General features: G+C 46.8%; 1 protein-coding gene across 2 annotated transcripts in view; it reads right to left on the bottom strand.

Moving 5' to 3' along the window:
- Positions 1 to 4,985: 4,985 nt before the first annotated feature.
- TXNDC16 (thioredoxin domain containing 16) overlaps positions 4,986 to 17,830 on the bottom strand; it is a 60,295-nt gene continuing 47,450 nt past the window's right edge. For both annotated transcript variants that reach the window (XM_067554769.1, XM_067554770.1), the window contains exons 16-20: positions 16,045 to 16,129; positions 14,452 to 14,590; positions 13,664 to 13,824; positions 11,551 to 11,741; positions 4,986 to 8,069 (exon numbers count right to left, since the gene is read on the bottom strand). In XM_067554769.1, the coding sequence (XP_067410870.1) occupies positions 7,777 to 8,069; positions 11,551 to 11,741; positions 13,664 to 13,824; positions 14,452 to 14,590; positions 16,045 to 16,129 (869 nt within the window). In that variant the 3' untranslated portion in view covers positions 4,986 to 7,776. The remainder of the gene's footprint in view (positions 8,070 to 11,550; positions 11,742 to 13,663; positions 13,825 to 14,451; positions 14,591 to 16,044; positions 16,130 to 17,830) is intronic.

Genomic DNA, 17,830 nt, shown 5'->3' on the forward strand with positions numbered 1-17,830 from the left:
TAAAGGCCAAAACTATAAAGGGGTTCAAAAACAAATTAGATACCTTCATGGAGGACAGGTCCATCAATGGTTACTAGCCACAATGGTCAGGGATACTACCCCATGCTTCAGGTGTCTCTAGCAGCTGACTGCCAGAAGCTGGGAGAGGACAATGCGATGGGTCTCTAGATGGTTGCCTATTCTGTTCATTCCCTCTGAAGCACCTGGCATTGGCCACCGTCGGAAGACAGGATCCTGGGCTAGATGGACCATTGGTCTGACCAATATAGTTTCCCTGGCATTGTAAAGCTCACGATGGTGCCAACTGCACATCCTCCTTGTGCGCAGAGACAGAAACCCTAGCAGCAGTGGTACAGAATGAGGCAGAAGACAACTAGGAGATATTTTAACCGAAAGGTGGGATGTAAAGGATCTGGGGATCAGAGAGGCTTCCAGGATGAGGAAATGGAGTAGGTTGATCTGCAGTAACGTTCCCCTTCCCAGCAAGAAGCTCTGCTCCACATGGTTACACTGCTGTTACCCGTGGGGTTCAGAAAAGCTGGGGGAGGGGGCAGATTCGACTCCCCCTCCATCTCCCATTTGCATGAGACCTCTAAAACCCTGCAGCAAAGGGACCTGACCGTCAGTGAAGCCAGACGGATATGCACAGGGCTGCCGGGTCAGCCCAGGTAGCAATATGGCAGAGGTCTCCAGCTCATTGTTCGGAGCAGACATCTCACTTGTGCACAGCTGTCCCCGTTGTTTTACAGTGGTTTTCTCCATGCAGGAGCCGGGAGCTCAGCAGGAGGCTGCTGCACGCAAAGCAAAGATACCGTCTCTGGGATATGCGGGGCTTGCTACAGGCAGGCGTGGTGATAGCACTGGGTCATGCTAAGGAAAAGAATGTAACACGGACTCAGCACACCGCATCCTCAGGCCAATTTAATGGGGAAAGTCAACAGATCCCAGGGTATGTCTATACTGATTGCCACCGCCAGATGGATCTTTCTGGATCGATTGAGCGGTCAGCGTAGACCCACTCAATCGATCCGGAAGTTGACGCTGGTAATCCACCTCCTTGAGTGGTGTAGCACTGCATCGATGGGAACGCGGTTCCCGTCAGCACAGTGCAGTGAAGACGGCGCGCAGAAGGGAAGCCCAGCAGTCGTCGGGAATTACGCGAGCTATTCTATGTAGAGTGAGTAACTCCCGTCAACTGCCGCTGAATCTCCAGGTAAGTGTAGACCAGGGCCCAGTTCCTGAAAAGCCAGCTCATTTCAAAGTCCCAGTCCCAGGCTCTCTGTGCTGGTGGAAGATGCTCGCCAAGAGCAAATTGGTATCAAGGTGCAAACCAGCAGAGGAAGTCTGAACTCAAAGGAGGACAAAAAACAGCCTACATTTCCTCCACTGAGACCGAACAAGCAAGTCTAACTCATCTGTAACGTCCAGACCGACGACGAGAGAGAAAAAGAAAATGCACATGAAGAGAAGATGATCATTAAGGTTCCCAGGCTCTTTCCACATGGCAAAACCCATCACCATATGCCAGAGCAAAGGAAGCATGGTGCAGGGTGATGCTTTCAATGTCCTTGTTGTGCCTACCCAACCAATTTCTCTTGGAAAGCTCTTTAAACATGGAAAGCACTATATAAGGCTTAGTATTATCACTCCTTCCTGGAACAAGCGTTTCTGCAACTGCTTTCTCCTATCTGTCTGTGGGGGCAGAAATCCCCACAAAACTGTACAAGCAAACAGGGCCTTTTCAAGTGTCTAAAAAAGGGGCTGAAAATGGTGTTTGTCCCAGGAGAATCAAACTGACCAATCAGCTGCTGGAGGGACTTTTATATGGTTATAGTTATATAGTTTTTGCCAAGTAAGCTGATCTTCATTTTCAGATGATCACGTCAAATGCTTTTGCATATTATGTATTTTATCTTCCGACTCTCATCTTCATCTCAATTCAAAGACACAAAGGAATCCTTCTGACTGGGTGAAAGCTGCCAGTTTTATGATGTCCCAGAAAGCTGCACATAAGTCAAAAGAGGGGGGAAAAAAAGAGTGTTCAGTGAAAAGATCTGAAGGGTCAGTACCATGTACGTCAGGCACACATGACATCTAATCACCGTGCCCTACACATGAAACTCAAACACAACGTCTTGGGAAATACAGATCTGCGGCTTAACCGGATGGAATTACACTTGAATGTTGAATGCCCAAAAAGGAAACTTACATAATTGATGTTTACTGCCGTTTTTCTTCCTTTAACTTAAATGCGTGTTGAAACAGATTGTTTTTTAAATAATACATCAATACAAACAGTCACACAAAGATCATTGGCCTCATTCTGTTCCCTCGACACATACAGGGCGTTGGAAAGGACTTCTGTTTTGAAGCACAATGACTTGGATTCACTCCATTCCTTAATGCTATTCCACGGCAATGTAAACCCAGGGTTAGCACAACAGGAGTTAGCAGACCTGGGGTTTGTGAGCCTAGGACTTGGGGGTTTCAAGGGTTGTTTGTTGAAATGAGCTGATGACAGCTGATTCATTGCACACACATTCCCGCTGCTTTCAACGGGTCTTGATCAGGCCTTTAATGTCTTTCCAAACCCACCAGGTGCCTGTGAACAGTGGATGTTAACCAAGGGCTTGAGCATCTACACTCATTTGTAACCCCAGGTTAGGAATTGTTGAACCTTGGGTCCCAACCTGGGGTTCCAGCATCTACACTGCATTATGTGTGCCCAAGTCCAACCACCTATATCCCAAAATTCCTAGAGCCCCCCACCCCAAACGTGGTGCAGTGTGGGAAAACTTGACTGTCCATCAAACATGACTATCCAGAGAACAAGGAAAGCCTTTGGGATGCTTTTGGCCGACTCACAGAGCCCGAGTCCAGTGGGGCTGTGTCTACATTGCAAAGCAATAGGGCTTGAACCCTGAGTCCTGGCTTGACTCAGGCTCAGACCCTCCACCCCTGAGGGGTCCTGGGACCGAGCCTTGATCCGATTTGTGTTTAGACAGAAGGGGAGTTAGGCTTGAACTGCGTTTTAACTCTGGGCTTACACTGCAGTGCAGACATACCCAAAAGGTTCAAGACTTCTTCCTCTTCATTATTCAGTACTTTTTTCCCACTCAAAACCACCTGCATGTATTGTGTTTGTCGATGCTTTTTTTCCTTTTGCTGCTATGTCTGTCCATTATCCGTCTCCAGGATTGCTTCGGACCCAAAGCAAATACAATCATGCCACCCAGAGTCCTTTTCTCAGCTGACGAAGAGAACTGTGAACGATCTGATAACCAAACACTACAGCCATACAATGCCATACATCGGATGAGTTTCCCCCTATATGCACAGATCGTTCTGGGTCTTAAATTTTCTGCTGGTGACAGAAAATCCAATAAAGCTCTTCAGCTAAATAACCCAAACCAAAACTGAATCAGCTGACGGGTTTTAAGACCCTGTACTAACTCCTCACTCAGACAAAACTGCCACTGACTTCATTGGGCGACCAGGGCTCTGATCCTGCCAACCCATCTGCACGTGGTCAGCGTTACTCAGGTGAGTAGTCCCAACTGAAATCAGCAGGGCTACTCACCCAAGCAAAGTTATTCAGAGATTTTAGGGCTATTGCGATCATCCAGCCTGATCCCCTGCATAACACAGGCCACAGAGAGCCACGCGGTGCTTCCCGAACCAAGCCCAGAACTTCAGATCAAGCCAGAACAAAGACTTGATTTAACATTTAGCACTTCCAGGATCTGGCCCAAAATGAACAGTGCCAGCGTAGGACCTTCATATTTAGATTAGATTTGGGGTCGATAAAAGACAGCACCATACCTGTGCTGGGGCATTTGCTGTGCTGTTCACTTTTAAACCGCTCACACACAAAGGCTTCACTGCTATTAAAGGTGAAAGACAGACAAAGGGAATATTAACAGTCTTAATTCCCCTGGGCTCCCTTTAATGATTTCCGGTAGAGACACCTGAATAAGCTCCTGGCTTCTTGTTTTGCAAGAGATGTGAACAGTGGATGGAATTTTCCTGACTGCTTGTGCCTATGAACCAAGAGTGAAAATCATGACGGGCTCTGGGCATCATTTAAAGCGTCTATGAGCCTGGGGGTCTTGAGCAACTGGGGGGGAAGGGTCCAGACCCGCTCCCACTGAAGTCAACATTAAAACTCACTTAGATTTCAACAGGATCAGGGCCCAGCGCGAGAATTATTGGAGCGTCACTCTGTGGATGGTGGCTAATGCCAGCAAGCTCCTCCGGCTGGTAGCAGAGATCCCCAGTGCTCAGGACCAGCAACACAGTTGTTAGCAAATCAGTTGGCTTTCAAAATCCCTCCCCTTCCTCCCCCCAGGGTGGATTGAGCAGGTGAGCGTCGGGGGCTACAGCGAGCCCAGAGTTCGAGGTTGTGGGTTCAAGTCTCACGGGGACATTCACATTTTTTAAAACTGTCCCGTCCCACCCCACCCGCCCTCCACCCAATGGGTAACTTGGTACTAGGGACAGAGGTGAAGATCTAGCATTCTTACCTAGTAAGAGAGTCCCTGCCACACAGTCAAACTACAGAGGAAACAGTCAGGAAGTGCGTGGATATCTGAACCCCTTTGCCCCCTCGCACAAACTCAATTTCAAGCCAGCACGTCCTTTGGCAGTAAGAATTCAACAGGCTGAGAGAGAAATCACACATTCTGGGCATCACACTTATCTACTAACGACACGCGCCAGGCCAGGTCCTTGATGGTCAGTCATCACAGCTGCACCCAAGTCAATGGGGCTACGCAGGTCATGGGTATAGGTTATAAAAAACTCCAAAGCAAAAACACCCGCCCCCCGTGCACACCTCTCCCACCGGAGAGATGACGAGAGAACAAACATCACGTTACAATTGTTAGTCGCGTTGCTTAAGTCGCTCCTAGAAGGCGCTCAGATGAACATGTATAAGAACTTATATAGACTAGAACAGATCGACACCAGTGGAGGATCCAGTCAACTTTGTTCCTTTTATTTCTTTTAGGAATATTTCATGGCTCTTTTTATATTAGATTTATAATACAACCGTGAAAAAAAAATTCTGCTTTGAAGCCTGCCTTCACAACTAGGTGGTGACCCGGCCGTGCCTAGGGCAGCCACCTGAAAATGCCACGTTCGGGGCAGGCTGCAAAAGGAGAGCAGATTTTCCCAAACTGGCAGCTAATACTGCAGTAAATTCACCAACCAGTAACAAACAGTGCTTTGATCTCCCACACTGGTTATCAAGAAGCCACACAGCCTCCTTACTGCATTTCAGTCTCTGGCTCCCAATCAGCCACTAGGTCCAGTAAAGGGATAAGTTATTAAAATGCTATGCTCTTTACCAAAAATGTTCTCCTGACCCCAAAGGGTCAGCCACAGAACCAGATCAATATAAGTTTGGATCTTACCCAAAATACCACGCTGCCAGCCAATCCTTTAGTAACTAAAACTAAAGGTTTATTATACAAGGAAAGAAACCAATAAGGTGAGAGGTGTGATATGATTAAAGCAATCAGATACATACAAATGGTTTGAAAGTCCATATATATCAAGTTTTCAGTAGAAGTGTGGAGTTTGCAGGCTTGTACAGTCCCTCTGGTGTACATGCAGTACCTGGATGGGTCTCAGTCCTTTGTTTCACAGCTTCAATTGCAGATGAGTTGGTCCAGAGGTAGGAAGCAGGAATGAAGACACATGGGATGGAGCAGCTGCCTTTTATGTTCTTTTGCCATGCAGCTTGTAGAAATTCACAGAAATAAGATGGAGTCCAGGGTCACCTGGGCGAGTCATAGAATCATAGAAGAGGAGGGTTGGAAGGGACCTCAGGAGGTATCTAGTCCAACCCCCTGCTCAAAGCAGGACCAACCCCAACTAAATCAAGTCCTCGTAACTCATAAGGTGTAGCCCCTGGGTTCTTTCCCTGGGCTTATTGTACCTTTGAGTTCCCTTAATGGGCCATTAAGCAGCTTATTGCTGCTGCCATCCTGTCTGGGGTGTCGCCCACAAACACAGCACGAGCTGAAATACAGATACATCGAACATATCCATAACTTACAATGCAAACATGACACATACTCATAAACAATATCACAATAACCATAACCTTTCTAATGGTACCTGATATGGCACATCCTGTATAAATTATTGGGATCTTGCAATATTGATATTAAATAATATTCTAAAGGGTCCCCCTAATCTAGACAGCGTCACATAGGTCAAGAAACGTGCTATTTCAGTCTGGGCTCTTGAGAAAACCAGATGGCTCTGGGTCTATTTTTATCTACCCAGGCATTTCAAATAACTCCCATTACCGTGGTACCTGGCCAGCATGCAGGTCTAGAGAAGACGCAGCGTTTATGATGCTCTGAGCAATTGATTAGCATCTTTTTTTGGTGAACACTATAAAGGAGCTGGGCAATGGAGCCCAGTGGTGTCCAGGGCTCATTGCAAAGACAGTTTGTGGAAAGGAGTTCAGGCCAGCTGATTCAGTGCACAAACGATTCCCACTGCCTTCCACGGGTCTTGATCAGGCCTTCAACTTCTTTCCCAACCTACCAGGCGCCTGATCCTGCACTCACCAGTAGCCCCAGTGGATCAGGCCCCACAGATGAATACGTTACCACCCCCTTTGATTGGAAAGGGGAAGCAAGGGCCAAAGGGAGGCTGGGCAACAAGTTGCCCAGGCTGGAAGAGGATGTGAAACTGACATCTCAGCAACTGTAGCAGTCTGGGGTGTCTTGTCTGTGTCACTGCCGACCCTTCCCTTCCTCAAACCCTGATGCCTTTCACACAGCCCTGAACAGCTGCCCTCCCCTGCCCTCCTTTCATCTGCAGCACCCTGACTAATCATCACAGGAGGAGCAAAAGAAAGGTGCGGCGTGATGGGTGACAGCTGCCTGCCATCAGCCTGCAGGGAGCAAGCCAGTTCCCCTGGTCACCAAGAATGCCAGCCGTTAGCCAGCCCGGCCCCATCAAGGCAGCCAGAGCGCCCGGGGGTTTTGTTGACTGATTTCTTTGCTTTGGATGCTGCTTACTCAGGCCAAATGGGTGCAGTTGCCTCAGTGGAAAGAAGAAATCTGGGTAGGCCAGCGTGTTTGTCTTCCCCACTCTGCTCCCCTTTCTATGGCCAGCTCCACATGCAGCTTTTGTACCAATGTAACTATCACGGCAAGGGGTGCGATTTTTCTGCCAACGTAGTTATGCCAGCACAGCTCCTACAGCGCACACAGTTACACTGGTATGAAGGTGCCTTATGTTGGTGCACACACACTTGGGGAGGTTGCATGGCTTTAACCACACTGGGATAGTTGTGTGTGTTGACGAAGTCCTCAGCAACAGAAATTAGCCCGTTCACACATCCTGATTAGCTTGTGAGAAGGAAAACGCCAGACTATTTCCCGCCCTGATTTGCCATGAAATGCGATGCCCTGGACGAGATTTAAGTGGCGATCTGACCATCTCCACAGCTGGGACGCTCCCTCGGCAGCCGGGAACGTGCTCCGAGCACCGCTGTGGGAACATAAAATCATAACCCTGGACAGAATTACCTGCGCTTGATAGGCTTGGAAATTGGGCTTTAAAGAGAAATCCCAATGCGGCCTTCACTTTGGTCTTGCCACTACTAGTTAATCACACCGTTCACAGCCACATCCCTTGTGGTTTTAAAGAATCGCTATGACCATTTTAAACATTGGATTGACATGGGAGGAATGTCCTTCTGGCCTCCTTTCGAACGGCCTTCATTAGCAGCTGCAGGTTGATCGTTGGCTGTCACAGTTCCGTGTGTCTCTTGGGCTGCTTTTCTCTTCCTGCCAGCCGTGGGACCGTACCACGTAAGTCTCTCCCAGGCGGTTGGCCTTTCTCGGCTTCCAGCCCCGGTTCTTCCATCTGCTCCTCTCTGACCGTCGACTTCTCTTCAGATACCTCCTCTGTCCGCTGCGGCCCATTCGTGCCCCCACGGCTATAAACAGTGTGCACTGTGAACTCAGGCAGGGTGTCCTCCATCATGCGTAAGAAATCGTAGGCGGGAAGTGGAGGCTTCCAGTCTTCATCAGACAAAGTAGCTGAGAAGAGGATACAATCAGAAGTTAATGACTGAAAGTTGGGACATAACTGATGGCAGGCGGGCCCAGATCTTGCACTGAGAACTGCACGATCCTACAGATCCGTCACTGTGCAATTCTTAGTGACGATCAGGGCCTAGCAGAACTCTCTATAGCATAACAGTTTGGCCGGATCAATTTCAGTCAGCTGTGGAAATCAGTTTCACTACGGTTTCCATTAGCTACTCAGTGCATTTGTTTTTCTTATGGCTGGAAAGAATTGGTATTTTTGAAATTGGATTTATTCTTTAAATGGAGCCTTCAACTTGAGGATAATAATACAGTAATTTAATAAATACAATATGCATTCCTGGCCCTTTTAAATTCCTCCTGTAGTATATGAGATCTCTTGCCCTTCCAGGTGAATTCCATCACATAACATTGAATTCCTGCAAAAAGTTCCCATAGGGTAAAAGGACCCAACTCTAAGTACCATATTCTTGTTTTGCACATGACAAACTGGTGGTTTTTACAAAACATTTCGATTTCCCCCAAAAGTTGCGGGTTTTTAAACATTTTTTGCAAGCTTTGCATAACATTTATCCCCTTCCCTTAAACCATTTTGTCCCCAGAAAGATATAATTAAAACCTACAGGCTTTTGCTATTGTGTGCAAATAAAGCTTTTTGCTGGAAAGTCATTTTTTTGCTCTTGCAGGACTGCTGCCCATATGGTACCACACTGACCTTTTCTGACCAGAACCAAACTGGACCCAATCCTCACAAAAGTTGTTTTGTAAATCTCGAAAGCGAAGTTCTACATTCAGCATGTTGAGTTTCACCATAACGGTTATTTTAAAAAGTCGGTTTCTTAATTCAGGCCCCCGTTCAGCAGAGTATTTAAGCACATACTTAAATCCCCATTGAAATCACGTGAAAGCCTAAACCTCACCATGCCTTAAGTGTTTTGCTCGATAGCGATGTACTGCTGGGTTGGTTTCTTACAACAGGAAAACGCCCTCATGGCAACCAAGGCACAAACATATACACAAATTGCGATGTAACGGGTGAGAAGGGCGTATGTGGGACATCATTGGGATATTGTCCTTACTCTGCCCATGGATGAATTCTACACAAAGGTCCCGGTCCTGCCATGAACTGGTTGTGGGCACTGATGAAAAGCACACACAATAGAGAATATAATTTCTTCAGTATAAAGTGAGCAGATTCAGATTGTTTGTACAGACACAGGGGAAACAATGCGGGTGTCATTTAGCACCTAACTAGATTGGGAGATTGGACAGAAAGCCGAGAAATTGAGCTTTACTCAGCCGACCTCAGGAGGTAGGAGATTGCTATCTTGTACAAGATAACTCATGAATGTAAGGAAGGTGCATCTGTTTCAGTTAGATAAGAAAGGTTCTTACTTATGTTTTTAATGGTGATTCTGCAGTTTGTGGGCATTAAAGCATAAAATAAATTAGTTTTATGACTCTTCCCAAACGAAAATTCGATAAAGCTGTTGATGTCACCCAGATTACCACAGTGTGGAGCTTTGTCTCCCTCTAGTGGCCAGACCACGTAACAGGTTTATGAGTGTGCTGTTGCTGCCTGTTGCATACAACTATTCTTAGCTCAGGAAGTGCAAGGTCCTGAGTTCAAGTTCCACCAGCAACCAGTCTATAGTACAAGGAAGCTGTAGCAGACTCATAAACCTAATATGTGGCCCTGCCACTAGAGAGGGACAAATCGCCAAACCGTCTATGTGGGTTTAGAGCAATGTTGCTCAACCAGGGGTACGTGTACCCTCGGGGGTACACAGAGGTCTTCTAGGGGGTACATCAACTCATCTAGATATTTGCCTAGTTTTACAACAGGTTTTACAACAGGCAACATGAAAAGTACTAGCGAAGTCAGTACAAATTAAAATTTCATACAGTCAACGACTTGTTTATACTGCTCCATATACTATATCAGTGTTTCTCAACCCAGGGGGGTTGCAATTTATTTGATAATTGTATGGTAAAAATGAGAAAGTCAGTAATCGTGCTGTGACACTCTTGTATTTTTATGTCTGATTGTCAGCAAGTGGCTTTTAAGTGAGGTGAAACTCAGGGTACACAAGACAAATCAGTGTCTTGAAAGGAGTACAGAGCTCTGGAAAGGTTGAGATCCATTGGTTTAGAGCTGCTCAAAACATCTCCAGTTCTGAAATTTTTTGACGGAAGGAAGGGATGTATCTTTCGACAGGAACGATCCCAAAAAACGTGTCCCCCTTTTCCAAGCTGCTGTATGTGTGTCTGCTGTGTTTGGAGAAGTCAGCTTTAAACAAGCACGCTAGAGTCCAGTCGAACCGGCTTATCCAAATTTTACTTTGGGAAAGGTGCTACATGTTAGCACTCCGGTGTGTGGCTCCATGACCTGTTTGCCTGTGTTATCCCAACGATCAATCAGTATCACCACAGCACCGCCAGAGGATTCAGTTGCTATCCTGAGCTTGACAGTAGTATAAAGAATATAGCAGCTGGTTCTGTAGGTGTTGACTGGAAATGGTCTGGAAATTAGGATCTCTGAGGAATTGTTCCAATAGAGAAAAAGACTCCACTTACCAGAAACTATCCAGAGTACATGGACATGTAGAGATGTCCTTAGCTGCAGAGATTTAGGACAACAGATGGTCGATATTAGGCTAAAAAGGGATGTCCCACAATCTTGTTATTGGCTACTAGGAAGCTAACCCAAAACCTACTGAAATCCATTGGAGTTTTTCCATCGACTTCAATGGGTTTTGGATCTGGCCCCAGGTTATCGCTTCCGAAAACACCCTGTCTTTCCCCTGGGTCATTAGCAATACACCAGGTTTGTATTTCACATTGCTCCAAAGGCTGAGTTGAGTGGTCGGTCAGTGATTGTGAGACTTACATTGTTGTGGGAATGCATGGTAAAAAGCGTTTTGGCTTTTCCACATCAATTCCTGAGTCACACAAGCCACTGCACAGTTAACAATAACGAAAACACCGCCTCTTCAAAGAAGTTTAGATGCGAAGCCAGAGATCCCCTTCCACCGATAATGCATTTTATCAGCAGATGCATGAGAAGGCTGCATGCTTAGCACTGAACTTTCCTAGTCTGAGAGCTGGGACAGAATCAGGAGTCTTTTTCATTAGCAGTCATCATCGAAAAAGCTCAGTTCTCAGTACCGGGGTGGGCGGGAAGAGGTGTCAAAAATAGGTTTGGGGATTATGGCAGAAAACGGACGGCAGTTCAGAACAATTCATGCTCGGCTCTGGACAATAAGCAGTCTCACAAAGCTCAGCACCTCAGACTGCAGAATCCGAGTGGTCTTTTCTGGCTGGACTGTCTGTACTTTGGCTCACGCACAGAATCACTGTATGTTCCTATCCTTAAATAACAGTGACAGCCAACTGAGCACCGCTAGCAACTTCTCATAAACAGAGCAGGGGCCAACGTGCCTAGAAACAGCATACAAGCATGATTACTTACTGCTGGGAATCTCAAGCCCTCCTTTTAATTTCTCGAGCCAAGACAAGACGTTCGTTTCGCTGACAGATTGGTCTGAAGGAAATGCAAATACTTGACCGCTGGAGTGAAGGTTCACCCAGACAAGAAGAGGCAAAGGAGGTGGAGTTCCAAAATACGCCTTCAGGACCCCTCTGCCCACAGGCGTCTTTTCCCTGTAAAACAGATCAGATTGAACTCATTCACCGACACTTTAGCAATGAGACAAGAATGAGCCACAACAGCTAGATCCTGCAAGGTGCTGAGCACCCTGACCTGATCCAGCAAAGCATTTAATCAGAGAATCAGAGAAGAGGAGGGTTGGAAGGATCTCAGGAGGTCATTTCGTCCAGCCCCCTGCTCAAAGCAGGGCCAACCCCGACAAAATCAGCCCATGCTTAACTTCAAGCACGTGACCAGTAGCACCGAGGTCAGGTGTTGAACGTGCTGAAGCTGGATCTGACCTAATGCGTCTGCGTGGGAGTGATCATTTAATAGGGAGGAAGTGTGGCCCAGTGTGTAGGGGCACTGGTGTGGGCTCCTGGGTGAACTTCACCTCTGTGAAGATAATCAGCGTGAGTCCTATGAACCACTTAAGTCCTGCTTTGAGTGGTACCTAGGAACTGTGTGAACCTTTGACATGGGAGTGAACTTCACCCAAGAAGAAGAGGATGTATTTTGCCAGATATAAAGCAAACCAGCATTTCCTTCTCACTCTATCCCTTTAAACAACACAACCTTCCCCGTTTGAAACAACGCTTCTTCCTTCACAGGAGTTGATTTTTCTTGTTGAATAAAGAACAGTGGAGGATGACGGGTAGGGAAAATTAGAGAAACCCAAAAGTTCAGGGGGCGTTTATATACTGCACATCTGCAGCAACCAGGTTGTTTGCTCTTTTAAAAACAAAACAAACAACCAAGTGCATTCCCCATGAGCTAAATTACTCGCCACCCCGCAATACAGTTCCCAGAATACTTTATGATTAATTTATTGAAGTGCCTCAGGGAAGGGAAAAAATTAAAGAGATGGAACAATTAAAAATACACAAGGGAGGAGGATAAAAATCTTCCCTCCCACAACTTTGTATTTCTCGGCTGTTATCTTTGCTCTGTTTCGTAATTTGGTTGTTTGCCGGGCAGGGCTGGTTACTTCTTTTGCTTTAATTCTTTCAACTCCTTCTTTCGAAGGCTTTCCTTTCTCTCCCATACACAGCCAGTAATTGAGCTGTGAGTATCTTCACACTAAGATGTTAGATAGGGTGGGTTCTGAGTTACTACAGAGAATCCTTTTTGGGTGTCTGGCTGGTGAGTCTTGCCCACATGCTCAGGGTTTAGCTGATCGCCATATTTGGAGTCGGGAAGGAATTTTCCCCCACGGCAGATTGGCAAAGGCCCTGGGAGTTTTTTGCCTTCTCTGTAGCATGGGGCATGGCTCACTTGCTGGTGGATTCTCTGTACCATGAAGTCTTTAAACCATGATTTGAGGACTTCAGTAACTCAGTCATAGGTTAGGGGGCTATTACAGGAGCGAGTGGATGAGGTTCTGTGACCTGCGTTGTGCAGGAGGTCAGACTAGATGATCATAATGGTCCCTTCTGATCTTAGAGTCTATGAGTCTAATGACTGAGAAAATAAAATCAGTCAAATGAACTCCTTCAGCAAGAATGAATTTACCCTGTTCTCCTAGGATTGAAAAATAAACTCCAGGGCAGCATCAGTTACAAGGACAAGGCTAGGATGCAACTGAGAGCAGTTTTCCTTACTAAAAATGAACACTGGTGGTCATCATTAAACTCTGACTGCACTCGACTTTTTGGGCCACTCTCTGTTGTGTTGTTGTATATGCCTACGCTATTAAAGACGTTCATCACTGCTAAATAACTCAGCATCAGCATGGGAACATGGGACACAGGACAGGCATAGGACTTCCTATTTCTGCAGGCAACCCTGCCACGATTCACAGTGAGTTCACACTGAATGACTGGTTAAAAAAAATCAGCTAGGCAGTGTTTTCAGTACTGCAGAACCAGCTATGGCGTCCCTCCAAATGCCGTGAGCTAGGTACTGGAAAGAAGCAAACAAGTTTTTTCATGCTCACAGGTTCAACCAGCAAACGATGAACGCCTCGTGGCCTCTTCCATTCACCAAACCCAGCATGTCCGTTCGCGTTCTTTGATTCAGGTCTCCATCGCTGAACAAAATGAGTAAAGGTTTCTCAAGGCTCAAGTAGTCGGGGAGATTTTCCACGGTGATTTCTGGCTGCAAGAGAACAAAGTGAGAAGGATTTTAGAAGCAAAAAGGATCAAGACCAGAAGAAGGAAGGGGCTCATTTTACAGACTGGTGCCATTTACACATTGGGTGAAAGCTGCTCACGTCACGGATGCGTTTAACACGTCTGGAATGCAGATTCATGAACCCAGCAGGCTTAACAATGCATGTGGGCATGAAATTCATCCCTCTCCAGGGGGATGGTGCAAGGCCTACGCGCCACTTAAACCCCACTAGGAGACACAGAGAATGCGGCCCCGATTCTCAAAGTTATTTAGGCAACTAACTCATTAGCTTCAATGAGAGTCAGGTGCCTAAATACCTTTGACAATCTGGGACTTGCCCAAACTCACTCACCAGGTGAGTGTCAGAGCTAGGCAGAGAACCCACATCTCCTAGGCTGGCGCCCTAGCCACTAGACCACGCTGCCATCCAGGCAATGCATCACTTCAGAGACCGATTTATACCAGGTGAGGACCCTTATCGTTTTAAGGACTGAGTTGGCAAAAGCATGGAGCTAGTCAGTTCAAAGAACCCCACCATCCCAGCATTTGTCTGAAAACAAATCTGATTACGAAAGCCTGTTTCTTGTTACCGTAAGGAACAATTATACTTACAAATGCTTCCAGTAATTCGGCTCTGATTATCTGAACCATGTCCTGTGCACTCTGCTTTGACAGCGGGATACTATCTATTCTGTGATCTTCACGCCTAGCTAGAAGCAGCACCGGAAGAGGCACGGCATATTTATGGGCCCTGTAGGAAAGTGGCTCATTAGAGCAATTGAATGAAACAGGTTAGGCATGCAAAACCTGCTGCAATACATTGTTTATGTCCTTAGGGACCCAATTAAAATGTGAAACTGGCGAAGAGCGGTGCAGGGGAAGGCTGGGGAGGGAGAAAGACGAAGTCATCATGGTCTCGGGGCTGGAAGGCCCACAGCACTCTAGGATCCAGCAAAGCATTTGAACACGCGCTTAACTGTAAGCACTGCCTTCAGCGGGGTTCTTCACGTGCTTCAAGTCAGGCACGTGCTTACAGTGCTCTGCCGGACGGAAGACCTGATTTTTAGAGGTATTTAGGCACCAAAAGATGCAGCTAGGCCCCTCGGCTGTGAACACCCATGTCCATGGGAGTTTGGCACCTCAGTTGCTTTTGTGATGATCTGCATCTCCAGACAACTAAATACCCTTCAAAATCTGGTCCCGAGCGCTCATCACCTCGGAGGCCTGGATTCAGCAAGCCCCTAAGCACATGCTCAGATCCCCTTATCTTCCACTTTGCTTACCATTAGCATGCAATGAAGTGCTTGGCTGAATCACGGACTCAATGGGGCCTATGTTCACCGGGCTCAATGGGAAACCTGTAGACACCCAGCGCAGAGGAACCGCCTTGCATCTGAACGTTGAAATGACCAGCAGCCACTCGCCGAGTCAACAAGGACTCGGGCAATGTTTTCCACTGGCTTTACAACTCCAGAAAAGGGTCTTGCTTACCAGCCACATGGATTTATAGCACGGACACAAAAGGAACTTGTGGGACACGGGGTATAAACGGAGACTGATCCCTTCAGAACGCTACCTGGAGAGACAGCCTGGACTTCTACGGGATTTGGATCAGGTTCACACTACACAGGAAGCAGCCAAAAGTAACTTACAAAAGAAAAGAAAAAATGGAGAGGGAGACTTTTTCCTTTTGCTTCTTTCTGATGGATGAAGGAGGGATGAACATTTTCTCCACACCCCACACTTGCCAAAAGAGGGGTTTTCTGCCCCCCCTCCCCATCCCTTTTTTTAACATTAGCAGTTTGGTCTTGCTCGCCCTGGACAATTCTGTGGGTGGAGAACGATGCAAGGGTTTGAGATTACGAGGAAGTGAAAGCTCAGCAGCTGAAAGGGGGAAAAAACCCTTAAGACAGAGACATAAAGTGACTTGGCCAAGACCACCCAAGTAGGTCAGTGGCAAAGCCAGGAGAGAATCCAGTTCTCCTGAGTTCCAGCCCGGTGCCCTCTCATAGTCAGCTTCCATCTCTGTTTACAGAGCAGTGCTGGCATTATGGCCTGTCTACACTAGGGCTTGTATCTGTACTGGAACAGTTACAGGAATGCCCAGATAGCTGGAACACTGTCCTTGAAATACAATGGAATTCACTGAAGAGCAGAGCAGTTCATAGTCTTACCAAAAAGAAAAAGAAAAACCCAAACACTTACAGAACCAGTGCATCATCTTCAGCATACAGTCCCGTTGTTACATATCCACGGAGCAGGTTTCCTGCTTCGACAAAAGCTTCTCTTGCTGTAGAAATACATAAATAAGTCAATAAACAGACCAAAGAGAAATGTATTTTTTCCCTTTGTAAATCAGAGAGGGCAGCTGAGTGCTGGGACAGGTTTCCAAGGGAGGTGGTAGAATCCCCGTCATGGGAGGGTTTTAAGAGCAGGTTGGACAAACACCTGTCAGGGATGGCCTAGGTTTACTTGATGCTGTTTCTGCCCTCTTGAGGTCCCTCCAGCCCTGCATTTCTATGATCAGACACTGTTCTCTGCTCTGTTTCTGACTTGCTGTGGAAAGTCAGGCAGGTCATTCAGGTCCCACCTTTTTTGGACATATCCCTTCATTATGGATGCCTTGATTTGCATGCTTCACCCTGGATGGGTCCAAAAATAGAAGCTGCTTTTGAAAACCTGAGTCTTGCGCTCCATTTCCCCAACTTTAAAATAGGGATGACATGCTTACCACCGTTACAAAAATGCTTTATGTTCTACCCATGAAAACCTGCAGGTAATGATCCAAAACCCACTGGAGTCAATAACTTTAATGGGTTTCGGAACAGGCTCCATAGCCGTGCTAAATATTGTTATTACTGACACTACTTTTTGAACATTGTAACACGCCTTAGCTACTGCTGATCGGCCCTGCGCATTCAATTCTATCAGGCTCATGCTGTGCGCTATGCATCTTTACCCTCTTCTGTAAGAGGGCGGCTTGTGCGTGTGTATGTGTAACAGAAGCTAGTAGGAGGCGTAGAAATAAGGATATGGAGCAAGATGTAACCGATCTGCCCCTTGCAGGCAGAATCTCTTCCCAGCTGAAGAGCTTCCCTCTTTCTGTTTTCCTAGGACGTGCGCAGGCTCACAGGTTCGCCAGGTGGGTGAAGGTAACAGATGATATGAGGCCAAAGGGCCACTGATGTTCACTGTGGATCTGACAGGGGCATGGCGAACCAGGCTCTCTTGAGCTGTTTTTCAGGGGTTTTGTGCCTGCCAATTTTCCCTTTCTGGGTTGATTTATAGTCGTTTTGCTCTCTCACGTTAACGCTAGGGATGGTTACATTCAGCAACCCCATGGACCAGACTGCCTCCTCCCCCTCTGCTGGCGGAGAGGATGGAAACTCAATGGATCCTGCGGCCGGGGCTCTGGAAGCTGCAGGAGGAGGGAACAGACTCATCCTTTCCGCAGACGTCAGGGAAGCCCCCTGCAGAGATCGGGTGATGGATATAAACTGGCCATCAGGAAGTTAAGACTTGAAATTAGACGTAGGTTTCTAACCATCAGAGGAGTAAAGTTCTGGAATAGTCTTCCAAGGGGAGCAGTGGGAGCAAAAAACCTAGCTGGCTCTAAAATTGAGCTGGCTAAGTTTATGGAGGGGATGGGATGATGGGAAAGCCTAATTTGGCAATTAAGTGATCTTTGACTACTAGTGGTAAATATGCCAATGGCCTGTGATGAGATGTTAGATGGGATGGGTTCTGAGTTACTACAGAGAATTCTCTCTTGAGTGTCTCGCTGGTGAATCTTGCCCACATGCTCAGTGTTTAGCTGATCGCCGTATCTAAGGACTGGAAGGAATTTTCCCCGATTACAAATTGGCAGAGACCCTGGGGGTTTTCGCCTTCTCTGCAGCATGGGGCACGGCTCACTTGCTGGTGGATTCTCTGTACCTTAAAGTCTTTAAACCATGATTTGAAGACTTCAGTAACTCAGCCATAGGTCAGG

Source organism: Emydura macquarii, unplaced genomic scaffold (assembly GCF_026122565.2).
Source record: "Emydura macquarii macquarii isolate MOO-44397 ecotype Brisbane River unplaced genomic scaffold, CSIRO-AGI_Emac_v2 contig_1551, whole genome shotgun sequence".
NCBI classification, from domain to species: Eukaryota; Metazoa; Chordata; order Testudines; family Chelidae; genus Emydura; species Emydura macquarii.